This window comes from Canis lupus, chromosome 26 (genome assembly GCF_003254725.2).
Source record: "Canis lupus dingo isolate Sandy chromosome 26, ASM325472v2, whole genome shotgun sequence".
NCBI classification, from domain to species: Eukaryota; Metazoa; Chordata; class Mammalia; order Carnivora; family Canidae; genus Canis; species Canis lupus.
Genome location: NC_064268.1, coordinates 23053509 through 23078705, shown reverse-complemented (window position 1 = coordinate 23078705; position 25197 = coordinate 23053509). Strand labels below are relative to the sequence as shown.

Here is a 25197-nt window from a genome sequence, read left to right as displayed (position 1 = left end):
ATGCTTTCCTGCCTAAGGTTCCCCTTGCTATGCTCCCTTCTGGCAAACTCTCTATTTACCCTTTTAAGATTAGGTCCAAAGCCAGGCTTCCTGGGAGGCCCAGTGGAGCCTGTCATTTCTGCCTCAAGTCTACCACACTCAGAGCCTAAGGGAAGGGCAGCTCTACGACATGACACCAGTGACATTTCATTTGTTTCACCTCCATCTATTCATCTGGGCTTTTCCTGAGTGGCTGGGACTGGGTAGCCTTCGATCACACCAACTTCCAGAAGGGGGAGCATATTCCCTTTTGGTCCCTCAGATAAGCCAACTGGGCCCAGCTGTGTCTCCAACACCTCACTGTGCTCTTCTTAACACAAAGAGCAGGCCTCAGGCTCATAGCCTTCTGCCTTACCTACATGGCAGTGGCTGTAGTGTGGTGTCCACTGCACATTTATTTAGATAGTTCTGCCTGTTTATGACAGTTGATCCAGGTTTTCTATTTATCATGAGGATACTGTTTCCTTTTTATTTTTTAAAAGATTTCTAATTATGTATTTGAGAGAGAGAGAGCAGAATGAGACAGAACACAAACAGGGGGAGAGGGGACAGAGAGAGAGGAGAAGCAGGCTCCACCCCAGGACCCTGGGATCATGACCTGAGCCAAAGGCAGATGCTTAACCCAACTGAGCCACCCAGGCACCCTATAGTTTCCGTTTTAAATAAATCACACATATAATTCATGCTCCTTTAGAAAACACAAGGCAAAAAAATCATAGCACAAGCCTCACTTCCATACAGAAGTCATTACTGACCCACAAGTATACATAGATCTCCCTTTTTCTCTTCCCTATCCATTGTAAGTCCTCACAGCTCACTATATTTCTTTACAGTCTGCACTATAATTGGCAAAATACTTTTGTGTATATTTTTCATTTATCCAGTAAATATTTAATGTACCAGGCAAGAGAAGTGAGGGGAAAGCAGCCTAAGGTATCTGTCCTAAAGGGGCTCAAAGTCAGTGTTGATCTGATTTTGTCTCCCCTACCAGACCTCAAGTTCCAAGAGGGCTGGGGGCTTGTTGTCCTGTCTGCCTTTAGTGTTTCAGAATTTAGCACAAGCAATAGCCAGGCTGACTGAATATTTGCTGAAGGATTAACAAAACTAATGCCTGCCCTTCATTGCGCCTTGCCAAGCATACCAGGAGGGAGCCACCAGTTAGCAGTCAATGGGTGGCCATTCTGGGGGTGTGCATGCAAGGATCCATGTCCCGTTGGGCCCCTGGACCCCTGGTGGGGTCTGCAGGCTCTCCACTCTTGTTGACGTCTGTGATCTGGGGGATTGTGGACTGAGAAGGGGTTAGTTTGGAAGGCAGGCAAAAGAGCTGGGCAGGGCCGGGGAGAGGGCATAGGCCCCGGGATGCCCAGGTAGAGATGGGATGAAGATAGAAAAGGAGATGGAGAGAAAACGGACTGGTGGCCCGAGCCTTGTCCAACTGCCTTCAATTGTTAGGGGTTTGTTCCTTTGATAATGTGCTAAATACTGCCTGTAAATCCCTCCTCCTCAGAAAAACGCAGTTTCAGGACGCCTACTGATTGACCCTCTGCCACTGATCTTGAGAGCCCAACTAAGAACCCTTGGCATCATTGTCCGACGCTCCCATTTTACCAAAGTGGACATTGAGGCCCAGAGTGGGCAAAGGCCCTGGTCAAGGTCACGTCAGCACCAGACCTGCTGCAGGGGCTCTGAGGCTAAACCTGATGAGCCCAGGCTCGGTAGAGGTAGGTGATGCCCGGCGGCGAGGCGACCGGCTAGGCGGTGGGCGGGGCTCGCCGAGGCCCCGCCCCGCCTCCGGGCTGGGGGCGGGCCTTGCTCCAACCTGCGCCGCTCCAACATGGCTCCGCGGCTGTGCAGCATCTCTGCGGCGGCGCGGCGGCTGCTGGGGAGCCCGAAGCCCCGCGCCGGGGATGTCGCGGCTGCTGCGCGGTGAGAGCCGGGTCGGGGGCCGAGGAGTGGCGCGAGCGCGGGGGGCGCAGGGCCGGCGGCCACGGTCTGGGGCTGGGGGACCGGCGGACTCCCGCTTAGAATCTCTGGGTTGGAGGCGGGGCAAGATCTAGGCCTGGGGAGGGGCTCTCGGCGAAGAATGGGGGAGATGGGGAAAATATGCGCAGGGTCTTTGTCCTAGTAGGTACCTGGCTCTGGACGGAGAACGAAAGATGGGGTGAAGGGGAGGGGCTTGTCCTGCGCCCTGGAGAGTGGCAGAGGGCAGGAGTGGCCCCTTCTCTAGAAGGGATGATTGTGAAATAGTACCCGCTGGGGGCTTCTAGGAGAGGCAGCTCCTCCCTTCGGAAGTTCTGGGGGAAGAGGTACGGGGAGCAGTGCGGGACTCCTAAGGGCCATGGCTGCACAGACCCTTTGCTCCCCAATCCTGAACAGTACAAGTGGGGCAAAGGAGGCCTGGGAAGGGATGGGAGTTGCCCAAGGTCATTCCCTCTGGTGTCTCCATGTCTCCTGACAACCAGTGCTCTTTGCACCACAATTGGTGGCCTCCAGGGAGAAGGAGGCTGGCTTGGCCTTGCGCTCAGCCTGGGCTTTTGTTTGGGCCCCGCTCTGGAGTGAGGCAGGTCTTGGACTTCTTGACCCGGTCTGGGCACCCCCTCCCCCCTCCATCTCCAGGGTCCTGTACTTTCCCCATACCCTCACCCTCTAGACACATTTGCCTTTCTCCCCGACTGACTGACGTGTCATGTCATTTATCTGTTAATCCAGCCCCTACCACAGGGTTCAGGACAGTATACTCGAGAACGAATTACTAAAGAAGTGAAGACACTTCTCTCCCCACCTGTGGAAAGGAAGCAGCCCAGGCATGAAGCTGCAGAGTTCGGTTAGACCTTGCCATGGGATCCACTGTGGCTCTTGGCCATTGGGAAAGAGGAACCAGGCCTGTGCCCCTTCCCCAACTGCCCAATATTGGGGAGAACCCTCCTCTCACGGGAAGATCCTGGAGTTTGTCTGGGACCGGCAAATTTAACTCAGCCTTTCTCAATGGAGTGACCTTGGGCAAGTCATTTGGCCTCTTGAAGTCTCAGATTCCTCAGCTGTAAAATAGGATTGATAAAATAGTATGTATCTTATAAGAGTGGAGGGTTAAAAAAGACATGTCACGTATGTGAGGCTTCTAGCCCCTGGTGAACTTGCAACAGATGTTGCCCTTGTTCAAAAAGTTTCTGAATGAACCCCTTATAATATTAGGGCTCAAATGGCCTTGGGAAAATCATCTTTTTTTTTTTTTTAAGATTTTATTTATTTATTCACGAGAGACACACACATGCATAGGCAGAGACATAGGCAGAGGAAGAAGTAAGATTCCCTGCAAGGAGCGTGATGCGGGACTCGATCCCAGGACCCTGGGATCAGGACATGAGCCAAAGGCAGACACTCAGTGGCTGAGGCACCCATTCGTCCCTGGGAGATCATCTTCTGTGACCTCCTTGCTATCCAGATGAGGAAATTGAAGCTCGGGGTGGGACTTCACTTTCCCAGGGTAACAAAATCAGTAGAGGGAAAAGCCATTTGTGTGACAAATATGCAGAGGCCACAAAAGGAGCATGGAACAAACAGGCAACCTGATGCTCCTCACTCACTTGGATGAGGCGCTGAACCTCTGTGAACCTTGGTTTCCTTTTCTGTAATTGGGGATGATAAACCCTATGGCGGATTTTTGCAGGATTAATGTGAAGGCACTTGAATTAATACCAGTTCACTCAAGAACTGCTTCATAGTTACTTCTATTGTGGTCTCACTTTGGATACCTGCGAACATACCCTCCTGCTGACATTTAGCCTGTCCCATATCTCTCTGGAGTCCGTAGAGGGGTGGGCAGCAGCCTTTCTGTCCTCTTAGGTTTAGGGGCTGCTGGGGCGGAGACAGAGTGTGGGCTTTCAAGTCAGATGGATGTGGATTGCAATCATCTTGATCATTAATTAACCATCTGTGAGGGATCCCTGGGTGGCGCAGCGGTTTGGCGCCTGCCTTTGGCCCAGGGCGCGATCCTGGAGACCCGGGATCGAATCCCACATCAGGCTCCCGGTGCATGGAGCCTGCTTCTCTCTCTGCCTGTGTCTCTGCCGCGCTCTCTCTCTGTGACTATCATAAATAAAAAAAAAAAAAAAAAAAAAAAAAATTAAAACCATCTGTGAATAAGGCATGGAACACCTCTGAGCCTCATTTTTTCTCAAAAACATATTGTGAGGATTAGTTCTTAGCACATAGTAATTGCTCAATAAATAGTGGCTGTTATTGTTGCACCAGTAATCCTGTTAACAGGACTTTAGTTGTTTTATTTTTATTATTAGTAAGTAAGTTCTGCGCCCAGCATGGGGCTTGAACTCACTACCTTGAGATCAAGAATCACATGCTCTACCAACTGAGCCAGAGAGGCACTCCAGAACTTCAGCTATTTTAGTTCTCCTGGAAATCTAGAGAATCTAGAGAACATTCTGGAGTGGTTTCATGTTGGGGGCGTCAGACTGTTGATCCCTATCGAGAGTGCAAATGTGACATTTACTGAAAAGTTCTCATCCAGGACAAATAGTTGTTGAGCAACTCCCATGCCCAAAGCACTGTGCTATGTACCATGGGGGGATGGGAGGACATTAGCTAGTGACTTCCAGTGTGACTGGGGAGTCAAGACATGAAAATGATAAAAAGGCTGATGGGGAAATGTGAGACATGTTTTTGTGGAAGGGGCTAAACTGGTCCATCTGGAGCAGCTCCTTCCCATAGATTGCACAAAGCTGCATTGTGTTTTTCTAGGTCTAGAAGCTTTCTTAATATAGTTTAGATACAGAATCTTTGACATTTCTGAAATGGCATGGGGTGGGGAAGAAAAGAAATTGGGGCTACTCTAGAGCAGTGATTCTTCAACTTGAGCAGGAGCCAGAATCCCTTGGTGGGCTTGCTAAAACCCAGATGCTAGGCCCATCCCCAGGATTTCTGTTGCCATGGGTCTAGGATGGGGCCTGAGAATTTCTCTGGTGACATTAACACTGTGGGTTTCAGAATTGCTGGGATAATGAACCCTGGCTCTATGGAGAGCTTGGCAAAGTACGTAAGAGATAGAATTCCAAGTGGAGACATCCAGCCTTTGGTACACAGTGGGGAGCCATAGAACACTTTGAGCAGAGCAATAGCATCACCAAAATGGTGCCTTACAAAGATGGATGGGCAGATTAGGAAAAGTAGGGAAAGAGTGGGAACCAGGATATCAGGAAGTTTGGTAAGAACAGTGATATTAGCTGCACTGCCGTGTCAGGCAGACCCTTTCTCTAGAAGACCCATCCTAATGTCCCTATTTTACAGATGAGGAATATAAAGCTCAGAGAGATGAAGCTCATCTGAGATTAGAACCTGGATTCATCCAGAACCTGTGCTCTTAAGCACTAATTCTGCTGGTGATGGTGGGGAGCATAAGGGGTCCTGAACCCTATGTCCATATTCTGAGCCACTCTTTCTCTAATTTCTTACCTTCCAACATTTATCGTATATAAGCAGCTCTGTCTTAGCTCCCCCGCCCCCCCCCTTCATTTACTTCCCAGATGTAGACTGAGCACATGCCAGGAGCCCAGCCAGCACTGTTCCAGGCACTGGGACACATGGGACAGACAAGATCCCTTTCTTTGGGGCTGCTTCTAGTGGGAAGACAATAAATGAGGCACATAAAAAAAAACAAATACAAGGAGCTATGGAAAAATAGAGGTAGGGTAAGAGCGGTGGGGAGTTCAAGGGTAGGAGAAATGTTGTGATTTCACTGAGAAAGCGAAATTTGAATTCTTGAGAATGTAAGCCTGTGGACACTGCTTGAGTTCAGACCCTGACCTGGGATCTTGGATAGGTCCTGTCTGGGGTTCTACCTGTAGAAAAACTCTGTAGAGATAGGCTACTCCAGCTTGCTCATTTGACACACGGGGGAACTGAGGACTGTAGGCATGAAAGATTAGAGTTGGGGAAAGAGATGGGAGCTCATCAGAGCTCCTGGATTCCCTTGCTATTACCCCAGAGTGGAGAGCATTCTAGCCCCCCTGCTCTCTCTCCAAGGCTGGTTTCCTGGCTGTTTATCTTGGTCAGTACTGATGTTAATAAATTACTCAAAGCCCAGTCCTGGAGCAAAGGTCTTGGCTACAAGTAAGTAGGAGCCACTGTTTTCCCTGCCACCACCCCTTGCAAGGGAAGCATCCCCTCTACATTCAAACCAAAGGTCAGATCTCTTGGCCAGTGGCTTTGTTGAAATACGTAATTCTTCACAGTATCTCCCTAATGTTCCCCAAGTCAGTGCTCAAACCCAAGGAGGAGGCTGGCTTTGAAGCAAAGAGTTCTGGGTTGGTTCTTGCCTCAGCTCTGCCCCTGATTTACTATGTCACCTTGGGCAAGTTCCTTAAACCCCCTATTTGCTCATCTCAAAAATGAGGATGCTAATAGTATCACACTGTATCAACATTATGTAGATGTAGGATCATGCTTCTGCAGAGCTGATCAGAGATCCCTGACACAGGATGTCCTCAGATGCAGTATCTATAGCAAAATCCCCTTATTCTGGTTACCAAATTTCGTAGAACCACACTGGTGATCTGACAATAATCGTCTTTTTGGTTTTTGCTAATGATACAAATAGATGCACAACAGAAAGCCTGTGAATTCAGAAACACTTAAAGCAATTTTTTTTTTAGCTTTACAAAAAGCTATAATGAATAAATAAAAATTTAACCATCTCTCTCCCCTATCCCAGGTAAGCAGCATTAGGTTTGGGACAAATCGTTACTCATCTTTCTCTGTGTTCATACAAATGTTTTACTACTTTAAGATGCTTTTATGATTTCATTAGTCCCAGTGGCCACTCCATATTTTGGAAAAAAATAATACTTTGATTTACAAGACAATTATTTTTATTTTAGCCATAGAAAAGAATTGAAAAAGGAGAGGACTTACTGGCACTTAAGACTCCCACTGCCAGGCTCCCTGGCTAGCAATCATCCAGCAAGAGACTAGCTTTTCAGGCCTGACTACAAATTGTATCACTGCTGCTAAGCAAAAAAATTTATAGCTTCTGGCAGCCTAAAAAGAAGTCCCACCCCTGCTGGGACCTTGTGTAGGAAGTATAGTTAGGTCTGGCAAGATGCAGTGGCAGGTCCTCTGCTCTGAACAGAACATTTCATTCATCCAGTCAGTCATTTTCAAGGCACCTTAGTCAGATGCACAGGGTAGATATTTGTCAATTAAGTGTTGCCTGGATGAATGAATGAATCTTGCCTTGCAATGCCTTTTTACCTCCTCTATCTGCTGTTACCTGCTAAATCAGCTCTGGAGATTCAGAGACTGGTCAGACCACCTCCTCTGAGAGTTTGCCCAGACTGCCAAAGACTTGTTCACCTAGGCTCTCCCAGATACCTCTGGCTACAATTATATTCCAAAGCCTGCTTCTTCCAGTAGACTGTGACTTCCTCCAGGACAAAGTTTAGTTTTCCTTGGCTTTCTATTTGTGGGGGCTGGGAAGGGGCACAGGCCGAGTGTAATGTGAGCACTGGAGAGGACGATGAGTATAGGCTTTTGTCATAAGGGACAGAAATTGCAAATAAAGCACTGAGTAAAAGAGCCTGGCATGTTCAGGGAGGAGCAGATCTGGAGAGTGGAATACATAGGTTGGGGGTGAGGGGACAGCAAGGAAGGCTAGCAAGATAGGTTGGGCTGTTAGGGGTTTCAGACATCAGGCAAGGTGGGTTTGGGGATGATCCTCTTGGCAAAGGGCTGCAGATATGTGCCCCAAGTAGAGCAGATGTGTGCCCCAAGGAGACTGTTGGAAGGGGGATAAGTAGAAGCAGGGAGGCTGGAGAGAGGTGGGAAGTGGGCTGCTTCTCCTGGCCTCTTGAGGCCCTGCAAAGGTTAAAGAATCTCTAAAAGAGACCGAGTCTGCTCAGCTGGCTCCAGTGATGTTTTATACTCCAGAGCCACCACTGGATACCATGGCCCCATTCCTAGAAATGTGGGTCATCAGGCTATCTGAGGGATGGGGGAGCAGGACATCTGAGCAGATGGAAGAGGCAGAGCTATCTCCACCTCTTTTTGTCCTCCTGAACTCCTCTGTCCTGCAGCTTCTATTCCAAGGACAATGAAGGGAGCTGGTTCCGCTCCCTCTTTGTGCACAAGGTGGATCCCCGGAAGGATGCCCACTCCACCCTGCTATCCAAGAAGGAAACCAGCAACCTCTACAAGATCCAGTGTGAGTGGCTGCTGACCTAGCCCACCTGCCTGCCTGCCCGCCCTGCCGCAGCCTCTGGGGGGGCCTGTGAGGCTTGGGCTGGGACACCCTGAGCTGTCCTGGGAGCCCTGGTCCCTCTAACCCAGCTCCCCACAGACACGCACACCCCTTGTTTCACCTCCCACTCTCTGTTCTCTATTGCAGTTCACAATGTGAAGCCTGAATGTCTGGATGCCTACAACAGCCTGACGTGAGCCTCCTCCTCCATCTGCTTGTCCCATTCCCTGCCTGGGTGTGAGACTCCATCCCAGCCCCATTCTCCTTGCAGAAACCTAGGAGATGTAGATATCAGAGCCAAAAGTCCTAGGGATTAATTGTCCAGCCTCTGCATCTTAGAGATGGGGAGACTAAGGCCCAGCCCTGAGGGCCTGAGTTGGAACCCTGATCTCAGGGGCCCTGGTGGCTGGTGTGAGCATTCCCCCCCCCTTTCTGTCCCCCTCTCCCCACCCCAGGGAGGCTGTGCTGCCCAAGCTGCACCTGGATGAGGACTACCCCTGCTCGCTCGTGGGCAACTGGAACACATGGTACGGGGAGCAGGACCAGGCAGGTGAGGTGCCCACCTCCCCAGTGCCGTTGCCACGCAGCCCAGGTCTCTGGCACCTCTCATGCCTGGCCACCCTCCACTCCCTCTCTGCATCGGCACCCAGAGGGATTTTTTTTTTTTAAGATTTTATTTATTTATTCATGAGAGAGAGACACACACAGAGAGGCAGAGACATAGGCAGAGGGAAAAGCAGGCTCCATGCAGGGACCCCAATGCGGGACTCGATCCTGGGACTCCAGGATCACTCCCTGGGCTGAAGGCAGGCACTAAACCACTGAGCCACTCAGGGATCAGAGGGATCTTTCTAAATGCAGTCTTCATTGGTTCACTCTGTTGCTCTTTCTTCTCATGGGCCTAGAGTGCCCTCTCCTATTGGTCCTCATATGAGGTTTATCCCTCTTCTACCCGCCAGCATTCCTGGTGTTGGCAGACTTCCATCCATACAGTATTTTTGCTGTTTCCCTTGGGAAAGAGGCCTTTAAACTCTAGGGTCAGACTATTTTGCAGACAAAAAAATCAAGACACAGATGGAGTCAGAAGGCAAGTAAGGGATAGGCTAAGAGTGGGAAGGAACAAAAGTCTGAGCTTCCAAATTGCTGTTCAGCCAACTGCCCTCAGCTCTAGCCTGCCTGCCTGGCCCTTTGGAGACCCTCCCTCAGCCCCAGCCATGCTCCCAAGGATGGCAAGATTGTTTGCTTTCTTCCTTCCCACCTTTATTATTGGAAGGTGTAGTAGTTTCCTATGGCTGCCTTAACAAAGTGCCAACTTCTGGTGGCTTAAAACAACAGAAATTTATTCTCTCAAGTTCTGGAGCCCAGAAGTCTGAAATCCAGGTGTTGGCAGGACCACACTCTCTCCACAGGCTCTAAGGGAGAATCTTTTATTGTCTTTTTCCGGCTTCTGGTAGTTGCTGGAAATCTTGGCTCTTCTGGGCTTGTAGATGCATCACTCCTGTCTCTGCCTCTGTTGTCACATAGCATTCTCCCGGTGTACCTGTGTTAACATGTTACCTTCTTTGTGTCTGTGTCCAAGTCTCCTTCTTCATATGAGGACACCAGTCATTGAATTTAGGGCTTACCCAGTGTGCTGGCATCTTAGCCTGACTGCATCTACAAAGATCCTATTTCCAAATAAGGTCATATTCTGAGGTTCTGGATAGGTATGAACTTCAGGGAAGAGGGACACCATTTGATTAAAGGGGCTATAATAATTCAAACAGTACAAAGAGTTTTTGGTGAAAAGCAAGCCTCCTTGCCCACTATCCCCAGGCCTGTTCTCTGCCCCAGGGGCACCTCCTGTCACAATCTCTTGGATCTCCGTTAAGAGATGATCCATAGACCAGCATCTCTGGATATGTGCCCCTACCACTAAACACATGTGCTAACATACTGTGCATACTGCTCTGGTCCTTATTGTTGTTGTTGTTAGTGTTTTTTTTTTGTTTTGTTTTTTTAATTCACTGTCTTGGAATGTTCCATCTCAGCCCATCAGATCTACTTTCCTTTTGTCCAGCCTATCCGTCATAGGCCTGGTGGTCAGCTTCATGTGTGTTGTTACGCCTTGGGTACAAGAAGACATCTGATCCTCTTGTGCTATTTAAGGAAAGTTGGGTGGAACTATTATTCCCATTTTCAAGATAAGAACATTGAGGCCCAGTGGGGTCTAAAGCCACCCAGCAGACCTGGAGCTCAAACCTCGGCCTCCTGGGCTTATGTCTGGGGCTATCCTCCACCAAGGTAAAGGGAACTCAGAGAGTCGTGGTGCTAAGGGGATGCAGCTGGAGACTGCCTCGTTTCATATACACTTAACTAGTCTTGGGGTAAGCAGGCTCTGACCTGTACCTCCTGTTTTCTCCCCTGTGCAACAGTACACCTGTGGCGATTCTCAGGTGGCTATCCAGCCCTCATGGACTGCATGAATAAGCTCAAAAGCAACAAGGTATGTGGGCATCTACTCCACAAACTTCTCTGAATGTTGGCTCTGGCTCTACCTTGTGTTGGGGGGCTGCCACGGCTATCCCACGGGGACATACCACCAAGGTGGGCAGCTCTTCATGGCCATCATGCCCAAACTGCCATGCCCACAGGAGTACCTGGAGTTCCGAAAGGAGCGGAGCCAGATGCTACTGTCGAGGAGAAACCAGATGCTTCTTGAGTTCAGCTTCTGGAATGAGCCACAGCCCAGAGCAGGCCCCAACATCTATGAGCTGAGGACATACAAGCTCAAGGTACGTCCCTGCCACCAGATCCCTGCCCGCCTCCCTCTTTCTCTGCTGTGGTGCGGCTCTACAGATACCCTGACATGGGGCAAAGGATGGTGGGGCGGTCCTGTGCTCCAACACTAGGCTGGGTCTTCTGGCCTCTCCCTCCCTCTGGGCTCAGAACAGAGGTGTGTACATACAAGTGTATACATGCACACCCAGGTGTGAGTCAGGGCTCCTGAATGAGGCCAAATGGCCCCTGGGGCTGGGGAGACATGACAATTTCCTATCTCCACCTAGCTGTGACATTTGGAATCTGAGATGGAATCTGAAAATAAAAATCATTTTATTTATTTATTTATTTATTTATTAAAATATTTTATTTATTTATTCATGAGAGACACACAGAGAGAGAGGCAGAGACATAGGCAGAGGGAGAAGCAGGCTCCACATAGGGAGCCTGATGTGAGACTTGATCGCGGGACTCCAGGATCATGCCCTGCCAAAGGCAGGCGCTAAACTGTTGAGCCACCCAGGTGTCCCTGGAGGCTCATTTTAGTTCTTTCCTCTCGTTCTTTTTCAGCCAGGAACCATGATTGAGTGGGGAAACAACTGGTGAGTGGCAGTGCCAGGGGTTGGGGGGGGGTCCCTGCCTGCCTGCCCTGCCTAGTTCCTGGCATGCCACCTTTCCCAGGGCCATATGGTGGGGGGCCTGGCATCCTCTGCCCCTCATGGATCCAGGAGAAGGATCCAGCCAGGAGGTGAGGGTCTCCTAGAGGGTCATCAGGCCTCCCTCAGTAGAATACCGAGCCCCCTGCTATACCTCTGTCACCCCCTTGCCTGATAATCTCTGAGAGCTAAGGGTCCTACCTCTGGCTCCTCCCTTGAGGTGTGGCTGAGAAATCAGCCTGAGGACACCTCAGAGGGCCTTTTGCACTGGCCCTGGCCTCTCTTCCACACTCTTCTGCCATCCCTAGGGCTCGGGCAATCAAGTACCGGCAAGAGAACCAGGAGGCAGTAGGTGGCTTCTTCTCGCAGATTGGAGAGCTCTACGTTGTACACCATCTCTGGGGTAGGCTGGGGACCCTCCAGGGGCCCTCTGCTAGTTCTCTTTCTCCATTGTCACTCTGTATAGACCATGTGAATAAATTAGTGGCCTTTTGGAGCTTACATTCTAGCAGAGAGAGACAACCTCAGACATAGACTAATTAATGCAAAAACATAATTTCAGATTATTACAAATAATGAGGCAGGGGAAAATGATGAAGAAACACATGGGAATGGATCACCTAGACAAAAAATTCCTCTCTGAGGAGATAAAATATTAGCTAAGCTAAAGGATGAGAAAGAGCCAGCTTCTGAATGGGCAGGGAAGGGCATTCTAAGTACAGGGAACAACATGTGCAAAGGCCCTGTGGTGGGGAAAAGGCCTTCAATATTTTGAAGCGTACAGAGGAGGCCAGTATGGAGAGAGGAGTGTGAGGAGACAGGGACATGCCAGATCAGGCCGGGCCTTGGAAGCTATGAGGATAAATTGGGATTTATTCTAAATGCCACAGGAGGCTGCTGCAGCATTTTAAGCAGCATGACACGACCTGATTTGTGTTGCAGTATGACTCTTCTGGTTGCCATGTGCTTTGCCGAGAATGCTTTGTTGGGGAAGAAGAGAGGAAGTGGGGCATCAGAAGATTGTCCTACTAGTTTGCTCAGGAGACTGGCGGCCTGGCAGTGAGGATGCTGAAGGCTACAGAGAGATTCATTGGTCTGGAGGTGGAGCCAATTGTTTGTGTGGGGAGAGGCAGGGAGGGGAGAACTCCAGATTGTTATTTGAGCAGCTGTTGTGTCTTACTGAGACCCTAGGCAGAGCAGGTTGAAGGGGTCAGGAGTGTAATTTTGGCCCTTGGAAATGTTGCATTTAAGATGCTGACACATCCAAGTGGAGATGTCAAGTGAGCACCGATACATGGGTGTGGAGCCTGAGGGAGAGTTCTGGGCTAGAAATAGAAGGTTGGGAGTTGTCAACAAATATACTGATTGGATGAGATTGTCAAAGCAGACAGTGTTTGCTAACAGTACGCGACACTGGGAACAGACAGCAGGACAGGATTTGGGGCAATGACAGGAGGGCCCTGTGCTAGGCATAGGATCAAATCCTTTGTGCCCACGGAATGAGCCAATGCCTTTCCCACAGCCTATAAAGACCTGCAATCTCGGGAAGAGACTCGAAATGCTGCTTGGAGAAAGAGAGGCTGGGACGAAAATGTCTACTACACAGGTGGGTGCTGCCTCTTGAGGGTCAGCCTAGCCTTTGGAGGTCATCTGCCAAGAGCCCAATCTGAGGATGGAATCCCTTCTGCAAGGAGATCAAGCCACACTTGATTACCTCCAGTGACAGGGCATTTACTCTTAAGACAGTGAGTGGGTTTCTCCCCTGGTGGCACACTCCACATGATCTAGGCAGTGGCTGAGTGTTTCTGGTGATGAAAACACAGGTGGTCCCTATGCACTGTGACCTCAGGCATGGTTCTTTACCACACTGAGGCTGTTTCCTCATCTCTAAGATGGTGATTCTTCCCTCAGAAGGTTGGAGGGAAGATTCCAGGAGCTAAGTTATGAAAAGTGCTTCACTCAGACTGGCACAAAGCAAAATTTTTTTTTAAAATCTTTTTTTTTTATGTTTATTTATTTATGATAGTCACAGAGAGAGAGAGAGAGAGAGAGAGAGGCAGAGACATAGGCAGAGGGAGAAGCAGGCTCCATGCACCAGGAGCCCGATGTGGGATTCGATCCCGGGTCTCCAGGATCGCGCCCTGGGCCAAAGGCAGGCGCTAAACCCCTGCGCCACCCAGGGATCCCATAAAGCAAAATTTTTGAGCAAGTTTTTTTTCTCTGCATTTGCCACCTTGCTGAGACCCCTGGAGAACCACTTGGGGTCAGCAGTTGAGCCCTCACTGTGTGCCAGGGACTGCACTTGGTGGGTAGCTAGGGGACACAGAATAAACAGGATCCTGTCCCTCTCCTGAGGAGTTTCCAGTTAAGTGTCCACATTTACCAGCTGGTATGGGGAAGAATGTGCCTCCTGAAGGAGTTAGTGGAAACCTCACTCATAAAAGTGTAACATTGAATGACAGTATCAGTATTTCCTGGAATCTTGTTAGAAATGCCAAATCTCAACTCCCACCCCCATCTGCTGAATCAGAATCTGCACTTTATCAAGAACTGCAGGTAATTTGTATGCATGATGAAGTTTGAACAGCTCTGAGCAAGAGTAAAGAGTTTGACCGCCTGGGTGACCTTGAGCTGACTTCCTGGGGGCTGCAGCCTCCCTAGCTGAAAAATGAATTAGTTGAACTAAAATAGTGTTTTTCAAATCTTAGCCACTTGAGGACACCCTCAGAGCTTTTGTCCTACCGGTATACTATGGCTATGATTATTTTCTTGATATTTTTCTTTGAATCCCCCTACTTTTTTTTACACCTAGCTTTGTCCTAAACAGTATTATCTATGCAATCACTTTTTGCTCTGCCACTTACTCTTTCACATCACAGGAATGTAAATATATAATTATGAAAATAAAAAAATGTTGTGTCTTTGCACCACCCCAATCCCCTCTTATCCCACAATTGGGTGCTCTCTATTCCAGGAGGCAGTGGGGCTTTCCCTGTCTCAGCATCCCAGGCCGCCTCCTCCTTCAAAGTCCAGTTTTGGGGTGGGCTTGCCTCTGCTCCCTCTGTGACCTCTGCCTCTCTCTCCACAGTCCCATTGGTGCGACACATGGAGTCTCGGATCATGATCCCGTTGAAGATCTCGCCTCTCCAGTGATGCTGCCTCTGCCTCCGCCTCCTTCCCCTTTTCCCTCAGGGCAGCCATGGACAGAGGACCTCCCGTCCTGCTGTCTTGGTTTTCTCTCAGATCTGGGAGGACTCTGGGGGTTCGTGCTTAGCTCAGACAAGGGGAAGCTGAAGGATGACAGTGTTCTGAGGTCTTGTTGCTCTGCCCAGACCCTTCCCACCTTCCCTGTTCACCCCATCCCTTGTGCTGGAAGCAATTTTTAGTTTCTCTGAATGAAGAACAGCAACCTTCTATGTCTTCTCACATTTCCCCCTAAGATTCTTCATCTCAAGGCCACCAGTCTCCAGTTATCACCATGGAAGGCCTCAGTTAAGCTTTAGTTGCACAAAATGTAATGTGTCCAGTGGTTAGAGATGAGCTAGCCAGGCCTGGCTCTCTGGAATTCCCTGGTCTCCACTGGGCCACCTACTGGTTGTAAAGTCTGAGCCAAGTCCCTCCTGTCAGGGAAAAGCCTAAAACTGCCTCAAGAAGTAAAAGGGAAAACCTTCAATTTAGCACCGTCAGGACGAGGTCCTTCATATTCCACTTAGAAAGGCTGGGAAAGAGGATGGGAGCTGGGAATAATCTGGGTCACAAAATTGGACATGTACCTAGAAGGTAGAACAGAATTCAGAATTTGGATTTGAACTGCAGAATTTGGAAAACGGAAACAGGAAAATAGAATAGAGGTTACAGAAGACCACCAGAGGAGAGGTTCCTAAAACAAGGACAGTTGGAAAGAGGCCCATCTCTCCCAATATAAGATTGAGAACTTGACTGTGTAGTTTCAGCCCTTCTGTGTAGGGAGTCTCCTGCCCTTTTTTTTTTCATTCCTGCAGGTGAAGGAAAAGGCTGGGGCCTATTTCCTTCACCATGCATTCCTTTCTCTCCTCATATTCTATCAGCCCAACCCGCATTCTACTGGGCCACTGGGTATGTGGCATGGGGTCAGTGACTTTGGGAGCCTCCTTGGTGATCCCTACACCTCATGAACCTCTAGGTCGCTTGATTCTGTTTCCCTTTCAGGAAAACTTGTAGTGGAGTCACTGATGGAACCAATTAAATATTTACTATAAACCATGATGTCTTTTCTTCATCTGCAAGGAATTCTATCAGGTGCTAGAGGCAGGGCCCGTTTCCTGGTTCCACCTGATTTACTCTGCCCATCCCCACTCTACCCCTGAGGGTAGAGTGTTCCCTGAGGATCTGGGAGGGCCTACCCCCATGGCAGAAGGCATTCAGGACATCGGTGTTACTACCTCCAGATAAGTGGAATTTACACCAAAAGTCTTGAACTCTACCTGTAGAAGTCATACCAGGGGTGGAAGAACACTTGAAGCTGTCAAATGCCGCATAAGAGTTGTGACTCTGCCCATGGCAAATCGAATAGAAACTATTGATGTGGAAAGAAACGAGTTTAGGAGAATGAATGCCTTTCCCAGACTTGCTGCCCTCCGAAGTGTGGGATGTTTGGGTGATTATGACATTGGTTAAGAATACAGGTTATGAAGACAAATCCACAAGGGTTCATATCTTGGCACTACCACTCTCTCGGGTTACCTCGGGCACACGACGAACCCATTCACTCGGCTAACGCTAGGCAGAGCGCTTGTTGGCTGCTGAATGTAGCTGTAGGCGCTGAGGAAAGACTAAACGAGGCTAATCTGCCCTTCCAGCCTCGGTTTCTTGGTGTTGGAGGACAGCCTGAGGGTGTTGGCAGCTGGGACCCGCCCTGAGAACCCCGGAGCCACAGCAGCTGTTCCCGCGCCGCCCAGCTGTTGCCGGGACCACGCGTCAGCCGCCGTCTCGGACCTCCGCGTCTCGCTTCCGGCCTCCGCGCCTCGCTTCCGGCCAGCCGCTCTATTCTTCCGCTTCTCTATGGTGTACAGGAAGAAGTCTGTCTGCCGCCGGAAGCGGCTCGCTGCCACCGCGGGTTCGGGACTCCGAGCTGTGAGTAGGGCGCCGGGGATGCGGGGCTTGCCGGAGGGGCGGGGCGGGGCTGGGCGTTCCGGGGTCGAGGTGCAGACGTCCCCAAGCTGGGGGCCGAGTCGAGTTCTCGGTGCTCACGCTCCGGGGTCTCCAGCCGCTCGGCGCCGCCTGATTAATCTCTTCAGGTGAAAATGTCGGGCTGCAGCTGCGTCGGGCCCGGCATGGGAGCCTGTAGGTGCCGATGATGTCGATGTCGGAGGTGGTGGTGGTAACAGCTCACATTTATTGTGTGCTTGCTTACGTGTGCCAGGCTCTCTCTACTGGGTTTCCGAAGTCAGGATTTCCCACATTTCAGCCTTTCGCGTCCCACCTTCGTGGATTTTGCCCAGTCAATTTACTGTTTAAGACTCTGCTAAAGGTTTTTTTTTTTTTTTTTTTTTTTTTTTTTATTTATGATAGTCACACAGAGAGAGAGAGAGAGAGGCAGAGGGAGAAGCAGGTTCCATGCACCGGGAGCCTGATGTGGGATTCGATCCCGGGTCTCCAGGATCACGCCCTGGGCCAAAGGCAGGCGCCAAACCACTGCGCCACCCAGGGATCCCTCTGCTAAAGGTTTTTAATCGAGTCGCCTTTTACTTCTTAAACGTGAATTTCCTTTAAGAGAAATTTTAATGTTTCTCCCCTAAATGGAGACTTGTCCTATGCAGAAGGTAATGATAAAATTAATATGTTTAACATGAAAACATTGTTGATTTTGGCTAGATTTCATTGTCTAAGGCTCTGAGAGTCCTTTTGTTAACAAAGGAACATTGGTGTTCATAGACGTTAAAGACAAACTAGGGAAATGAAATGTTCTCCTTGAAGCAATTGGAGGTTTCTCAAAAGAATTGAAAAGGGATTAACTTTCTCCATAGGTGTTCAGCATTATTTCAGATCGCCCATGTACCATCTAAAGCCCCACGCCTAGGTCATCTTCATCACCTTCCCCAGTAGAGTGCCTCCTGTGTCAATGTCCACAGCAACCCCTGAGGTAAGGACTGTTATTCTCATTTGATCTGTGCGGAAGCAGGCCCAGGACTCCCAGCGGTAGAATGGTAGAGTGGAGACTCCAACTGGGCTTCTGTAACTACCATGAGCCATTGGTTCCTTCAGTAAATCTTGGGGAGAGATTTGTTGGGCTACGGGGGATTGTGCTGCCACCTCGGGGCTGTGGTGACAACCAGAAAACGTAGCAGGGGGAGGATGCTTTGTGACCCTAAAGCCCCATGAAAAGTAGGTTTTATTCTTTTAAATCTTAGGGCCATCTGGAGAGTTGATGGCATTGCCGGGTAAGGTGGTAGCAAGACACACTGGTGTCACAATAATATAGTTGTTGAGAGCACTATTGTGGCATTAGATGGACCCAAGCTTAAGCATACTAGCTGTGTGACTTTCGGCACCTCATTCACCTTTCTAAACTTCAGTGTTCTCAACCATAAAATGGTACTTGTTCTATCTGAAAGGTTTCTTACAAGGATTAAGTGAGAACATACCCTTAAAGTACTTAAATCAGGTCCAGCACACAGTGATCGATCGATAGTATTGGGACCAGGTATATATGCTAGGCTGAGGAGTTTAGTCAGGGATGTGGTTGTGGTGCCTTTAAAGCGGATGGAGCTGGAGAAGATGAGTTTGTTTGGGTCAGGCTGAGGGATGATTCCTCCCTTTTCTTTGAGAGGGACAGCTCCGAGTGTGGATGGGGGGAGGGTGGTGCAGAGGAAGAGAATCAACTCCACTCCTAGCACAGAACCCAATGCAGGGCTTGAACTTAGAACCCTGAGATCAAGTGTCAGCCACTTAACCAGCTGAGCCTGGGCATCTCATTCTCCTTTTTAATTTTTTTTAAAGATTATATACATTCATTGGAGAGGGAGAGTGCATGAGCGGGGAGGAGGGGCAGAGGGAGAGGGAGAAGCAGATTCCCCACTGAGTAGGGAGCCCAGTGTGGGGCTCCATCCCAGGACCTGGGAACCCTGGGACCATGACCTGAGCTGAAGGCAGGGCCTTAACTGACTGAGCCACCCAGGCAGCCCTCCCCATTTTTACAGAGGATTAAACAGGCTTTGGAGGGTTCAGTGACTTTTTTTTTTTTTTTTTTTTTTTTTTGAGTTACCAAGGGCGTAAGTAACCAGAACTACTAGTTAGATTTCAGTATTCTGACTCCAGGAAAATCTTTAACTCTAAAAAATCTTAAGTTTCCTCTTTTTAACAGGTCTTTGCTGTTTCCTTCTGACCTCACCAAACAACCATGTCATCAGAATCGAGCAAAAAACGGAAGCCCAAAGTGATCCGAAGTGATGGAGCTCCAGCTGAGGGGAAGCGTAACCGATCTGACACAGAGCAGGTGAGATCAGCCAGGGCTGCCACACTGCTAAGAAATTACAGCTTGTGGCCAGGCACCTGTCTATGAGTTTGCAGCAGCTGAGGATCACAGGGACAGCCTCCCAGGTAACCTGTGCTTGACCAGGTGCCTGGAATTCCCTTGGTTCTGCAAACCTGAGTATTCACATCTGGTTTAGTTATAGCATCCCAAGAACCAACAAGCCTATATTAGGCATGAACAGTCCTGAACAGAGAATGCATTCTTGTATGGTGTATGTCTCTAATTTTCCTGATGGTCAGAAGAAGCCAGTATCTGTAGCATACCACTGGGATTGGGATCCCTCGTCTGCTGCTAAGACAGTACCAAAACAACATCCCCACAAAATCTCTTCTGTAGCCTGAGAGCACATGTGGTCAGCAGATGAAGACCTACTGTCTTAGAGACTTTCAAATGTACAATATAGTATCGTTAGCCATAGGAGACTCTGTCTTCAAGAGAAGTGTTCTGTTCATTCCAAAGGCTGGACAACCAATTATGATACTTTAGTCTCTGCTAAAGCTTGATTTGACTAAACACTCATCAGTAGGAATTTGGTTAAATGAATTCTGATTCATCTATTTAGTGAATCATGTGGCCATTTTGATGAATATTTAAATTTATTGGGATGAGAAATTGCACTAAATAGCATGGGCAGTATGATCCCGTCATGTTTAAAATTTGTGTTTATCCATAGTATTAAAAATAGTTATTTGAGGCTGGGACATGAGATTACAGGCAACTTTTCAATTTGTTTTTGTTCTCACTTCTCACTATTTCTGAATCTCTGACACGAAATATGCATTACTTTATAATTAGAAGAAGAGAGGAATTCTTCTCCATTTTGAAAAGAAGAAAAACATTTGATTTAAGGACCAGATTTTTTAGAGATCTGATGTGGGGTTTCATTGTTCCTGATTCCAGCCAGGTGTCCTGATCCCAACAGGGAAACTTTTATTCCCCACTCAAGGCCTGTCTTCTTGCCTCCACAGGAGGGTAAATACTACAGTGAGGAGGCTGAAGTGGACCTGCGGGACCCTGGCAGAGACTATGAGCTGTACAAGTACACGTGCCAGGAGTTGCAGAGGCTCATGGCTGAGATCCAGGACCTGAAGAGCAGAGGAGGCAAGGATGTGGTAAGGAATGGGACTGGGATTGGGCAGACATCAGCCTGGTGGGTTTGCATGGATGGACTTGTTTTGCACCCGTCAGAGAGCCCTTCCTCATCTTGGTTGTCGTCATCGTCGTCGTCTCCTTTTTTTTTTTTTTAAGATTTTATTTATTTATTCATGAGAGGCCAAGACAGGCAGAGGGAGAAGCACACTCCATGCAAGGATCCCGATGTGGGACTTGATCCCGGGACTCCGGAATCATGCCCTGAGCCAAAAGCAGATGCTCAACTGCTGAGCCACCCAGGCATCCCTCATCTTGATCTTCTGTACTAGTCATGATCGGGTGGTTGGAGTTTGGGGGCTCCAGAGTCATGCCCATTAATTTATTGGAATTTATTTCATCACCACCCAACCACCAATTACAGTAACAAACGTACAGGACAATTAATTTTTCTCATAACTGCAGTTTGATAATTCATCCAACTGGTGTTTATTACTTGCTGGGCACTTTGCTAGGTGTTGAGAAATGATAATACGTGTAAATTTCTTTGCTGCTTTAAGAATGGATATGCATAAGTATATCATAGAAACTAGAAATGAGGGACCCCTGGGTGGCTCAGCGGTTGAGCATCTGCCTTTGGCTCAGGGCTTGATCCCGGGGTCCTGGGATTGAGTTGACATCGGGCTTTCTGCATGGAGCCTGCTTCTCCCTCTGCCAGTGTCTCTCTCATGAATAAATAAATAAATCTTAAAAAAAGAAAAGAAAAGAAACCGGAAATGAAGTTATTAACATTAAATGAATGGGATAAACACAAAACATGTTTCCAAGAACCTCATTTAGTTGTGCCTACACTGGCCAATATTATTATGATTATTATGCCATAGTTATAGTTTACAACTATAATCCAGGGTTTATAGCTATAATCTTAATATTTTCACTTAAGTTATTCTGTGATGTTATTCACAGAGGTTAAATTATATGGCAGGGTGTTGCTATAATCTTCAATCCCTATTACTTCAGTCCGAGCAGAAATTATTATTTATTTGTCTGGTAACCTTAAGCATTTCCCTTACAGTCGTTTTTCCATTTCCCACTGACACTTTTCTTGGTTCTGAGCTTCTTCCAGTATCTCTTTTTGGCCCTGGATAGGGATGGGTCAGCAGTGAGGTGCCAAAGGAAGCTCAGCCAGCACCTGTTGACAAGATTTTTACCAGTTTTCTTTGCCTACAGGCAGTTGAGATTGAAGATCGGAGGATCCAGAGCTGTGTGCACTTCATGACTCTAAAGAAGCTTAATCGATTAGCCCACATCAGGTTGAAGAAAGGAAGAGATCAGACACATGAGGTAGAAATTAAGAGGTTTAGTCTTCCTTCTTTCTCTTTCCCACGTTCCCTTCTTAATCCCCTTTACCTCTTCCTTAAGTTTGCTACTGCTCTATCTGACCTGACTTGCCCTACTCACCTCTGACCTTGTCTTCCTTTCAGGCCAAGCAGAAAGTAGACGCCTATCACCTGCAGCTCCAGAACCTGCTGTATGAGGTGATGCACCTGCAGAAAGAGATCACCAAATGTCTGGAGTTTAAGTGAGTTTTGGAGACTTTAGCAAAATTGTCTATTGGTAACTGCTTTTTTCCTATATAGCTCAGTGTGCACTAGTCTCCTTAAAAGGAAACCAGATAGGCTTGGAAGCTGCAGGATCTGGGACAGGGTGAATAGATCACTTTGAGTGGGACAACTGGAAGCAGTGTTTTCAGGCTGCACAAAGAACCTTGGAAACATGTCTGACTTTTTTAGGTCTTGAGCTCTGCACCTGGTCAAAAGCAGTTGTCTTTCTCTAGCTGGGGCTTATACATTACCATTTCAATTCCTGGGCACCTTGCATGGGAGTAACTCCCTTCTAGTCAAATCCTTTTAACCTTCTGGCCCAGTTTTCCTCTCCAAAAGTTCCAACCATTTATTTTTGCACCTAGATTTTATTCCTTAGAATCTGAACTTCTAAAAAAAAAGAATCTGAACTTCTTGCTACGTGGCTGCCTTCAGGTGACCAAACTGTAGTTTATCAGTGTCCATCTTTAAGTGTAATGCCTCTTGGCAAATCTAAGCTGAGAGATGAGGAAAGCGTAGACAGAGGAAGAGAAGGGAGTGTATGGTTGCTTGGCCAGACCTATTTGTGCAAACTGAAAAGTCAGGTTTTATTTGTAATAAACTTGGAATGAGAGGGGCACATCAGTAATTGAGTCTGGTGCATTTTTTGATAATTCTGCTGATTTTTAAGAGGCATCTTTATCTGCTTTACAAATTCATCGTGTAATAATAGTTAAATACTAATAGAGGTGAAATTCACATCAAACTTGCACCTGATGGGATGCCTGGGTTGCTCATTGGTTGGGCATGACCTGCCTTCAGCTCAGGTCATGATCCCGGGGTCCGGGATAGAGTCCTGCATCGGGCTTCTTATGGGGAGCTTGCTTCTCCCTCTGCCTGTGTCTCTGCCTCTCTTTCTCTCTATCTGTGTCTCTCATGAATAAATAAATAAATCTTAAAAAAAAAAAACTAGCACCTGAATTAATAGTATCGCATCATCATCGTTTCCTGGTTTTGATAGCATACTACGTATAGGTAAGATATTATTATTGGGGGAACCCAGGGGAAGAGTACAGAGGAAATATATGCTCAGTACTATTTTTAAAACTTCTTGTGTATCTTAAACTGTTTAAAAATATTAAAAAAAAGAATGTGATGCCCCAAGCTATAATCATCACTCAGATGAAAGCTGACAAATGTAGAATTCAATAGAATCCTGGCCTATGGAGAGACAGATGACCACCCTTGGCCTTAGCCTGGGTTCAAATCCCAGCTCTACCACTCACTAGCTGTGTGACCTTGGGCAAACTACTCAACTGTGGAAGTCTCTATCTCACTTGAAATATGGCGATAGAAATCCCCATATGTAAGTTTTCATGAGAATTAGGTGGGGTGAAGTTGGCGTATCGTAGGTGCTTACTCCCTCATAGCTGCTGTTATTACCGTCATCTGTCCACAACTTGTGCACTACTGTGTTAGTGCAGGAAGGAGCATTGTATTTTCTTTTCTTTTCTTTTCTTTTTCTTTTTATTTTTTTAATTTTTTTTTTTAAATTTTTATTTATTTATGATAGTCACAGAGAGAGAGAGAGGGGCAGAGACACAGGCAGAGGGAGAAGCAGGCTCCATGCACCGGGAGCCTGATGTGGGATTCGATCCCAGGTCTCCAGGATCGCGCTCTGGGCCAAAGGCAGGCGCCAAACTGCTGCGCCACCCAGGGATCCCCTCTTTTCTTTTATATACATGCATCACTCTACATAAAATAGTTGAAGCCTCTAGATATGCTGGATCTTCCCTGTCCCATGCTTAGGCAGTTAATGTTTTGAACTAAGCACAGACCCTTATGTTTTTTCCTGTTAAATGTCCAAGAATTTCAACCTGGCAGTCTAGGCCTAGACTGTAATGTTTTTATTGACTCTTTCAGATCTTAGTTCTTGCTAAACTTGGGACATCTGTAAATTTGATAAGCATCCCTTCCAGGTCTTCAGCTAATTCATGGATAAAACAGTTGGACACCATGGATAAGGATCCTGTGGTATGTCACCAACTACCTCTCTTCAAAGTGAAACGTTTACTAATGAACGTTTGCTGGGAAGACTGGATTCTGTGTTCCTATTGTAGACCAGGGCTAAGTGAGCATACATGGAGGGAACTGTGGGCCCACTTAATCCATGGTTTGGGATCCTGAGAACAGCAACTTGACATCTAGTTTTTGCTTGCAGGTCAAAGCATGAAGAAATTGATCTGGTCAGTTTAGAGGAGTTTTATAAGGAGGCTCCTCCAGATATTAGCAAGGCTGAAGTCACGATGGGAGACCCTCACCAGCAAACCCTTGCACGTCTGGACTGGGAGCTGGAACAGCGGAAAAGGTTGTGTACCCTCCTTCCTGACCTCATTAATCTGTGCAGACACAGACCTTTAGCCATGGAGTGTTTTGGTATGACCCACAATCAGACAGCAAAGCTCTGTGGAACCAGCAGAATGATTTATTACCAAATCCCATTTTGTAATTCACACCTAGACCAACAGGATTGTGGATGGGGATGGAATTGCTTAAGGCTGTTAATTTTTGGAATAACTTTTTTTTTTTTAATTTTAACACTTGAGACCTAAATACCTTTTGTATTTTAAATCTTTTTTTTTTTTTTTTTTTTTTGCATTTTCCCCTGCCTCTAATACTGTCCATGTGGTATTTTAAAGGTCTGCAGACATCATTTTAGAAGGTTAGAGAACATTCCCGTGTATAGACAAATTATAATTTATATAATGTTTTCTCTGTTGAAGTTACCACTTTTTGCTCTCATAAATTATGCTTTAAGGCACACCTTTGTGACGCCTGGCTGGCTCACAAAGGACGTGATTCTGGAGTTCCGGAATTGAGTCCTGTATTGAGCTCCTGCATGGAGCCTGCTTCTCCTCCTCCTGCCTATGTCTCTGTCTCTCTCTGTGTCTCTCATGAATAAATAAATAAAATCTTAAAAAAAAAAAACAATAAAACACATCTTTACATATAAAAAGTTTCTTGTACTAATAAAGATATTGTTTATTAATGTAAATACAACATTTATGCTGTATAATTTAATCTAGGTCTTTTTAAGAACATTATGTATTTTTCATAATGGATTTTTCATGGCTGCATCCCTTTCGTTATAGTAACTTTCTTCCCCTATATTTGTATGAGAATGCTAGAGCTTTTCGTTGACACATCTACTCTGTTTTCCATTGGAGAAGCAGGTGTTTTTGTTCCTTTTTTTTTTTTTTTTTTTAAATAGAATGTATTTTATGCCTTCAGTCCATGTTATGAATTCAA

General features: G+C 47.4%; 2 protein-coding genes across 6 annotated transcripts in view; both read left to right on the top strand.

Moving 5' to 3' along the window:
* Nucleotides 1-1826: 1826 nt before the first annotated feature.
* Nucleotides 1827-15942, top strand: NIPSNAP1 (nipsnap homolog 1). 2 transcript variants are annotated; one of them, XR_007406081.1, is made up of 10 exons: nt 1827-1965; nt 8124-8251; nt 8435-8480; nt 8743-8837; nt 10702-10772; nt 10921-11061; nt 11618-11649; nt 12012-12106; nt 12646-12804; nt 13226-13309. XR_007406081.1 is itself a non-coding variant. In XM_025474480.3 (10 exons), the coding sequence occupies exons 1-10, from the start codon at nt 1874-1876 to the stop codon at nt 14854-14856; spliced, it is 849 nt and encodes a 282-aa protein (XP_025330265.1). In that variant the 5' UTR covers nt 1827-1873; the 3' UTR covers nt 14857-15942. The 2 variants fall into 2 exon arrangements, 1 of the variants encoding a protein (XP_025330265.1); XM_025474480.3 differs by lacking the exon at nt 12646-12804 and adding an exon at nt 14792-15942.
* A 716-nt stretch (nt 15943-16658) lies between these two features.
* Nucleotides 16659-25197, top strand: part of THOC5 (THO complex 5) — a 36750-nt gene continuing 28211 nt past the window's right edge. For 2 of the 4 annotated variants that reach the window (XM_025474479.3, XM_025474475.3), the window contains exons 1-7: nt 16659-16815; nt 17709-17824; nt 19046-19177; nt 20185-20328; nt 21536-21649; nt 21790-21887; nt 24110-24256. In XM_025474479.3, the coding sequence (XP_025330264.1) occupies nt 19082-19177; nt 20185-20328; nt 21536-21649; nt 21790-21887; nt 24110-24256 (599 nt within the window). In that variant the 5' untranslated portion in view covers nt 16659-16815; nt 17709-17824; nt 19046-19081. Of the gene's footprint in view, nt 16816-16960; nt 16980-17266; nt 17407-17708; nt 17825-19045; nt 19178-20184; nt 20329-21535; nt 21650-21789; nt 21888-24109; nt 24257-25197 lie in introns of those variants that run through there. The other 2 variants (XM_025474477.3, XM_049101529.1) reach the window with 2 other exon arrangements.

Coding starts and splice junctions, on each gene's coding strand:
- NIPSNAP1 (XM_025474480.3), top strand. CDS start 1,874: ATGGCTCCGCGGCTGTGCAGCATCTCTGCGGCGGCGCGGCGGCTGCTG. Junction 8,252..8,434: donor CAACCTCTACAAGATCCAGT/GTGAGTGGCTGC, acceptor TCTCTATTGCAG/TTCACAATGTGAAGCCTGAA. Junction 12,107..13,225: donor CGTTGTACACCATCTCTGGG/GTAGGCTGGGGA, acceptor CCTTTCCCACAG/CCTATAAAGACCTGCAATCT.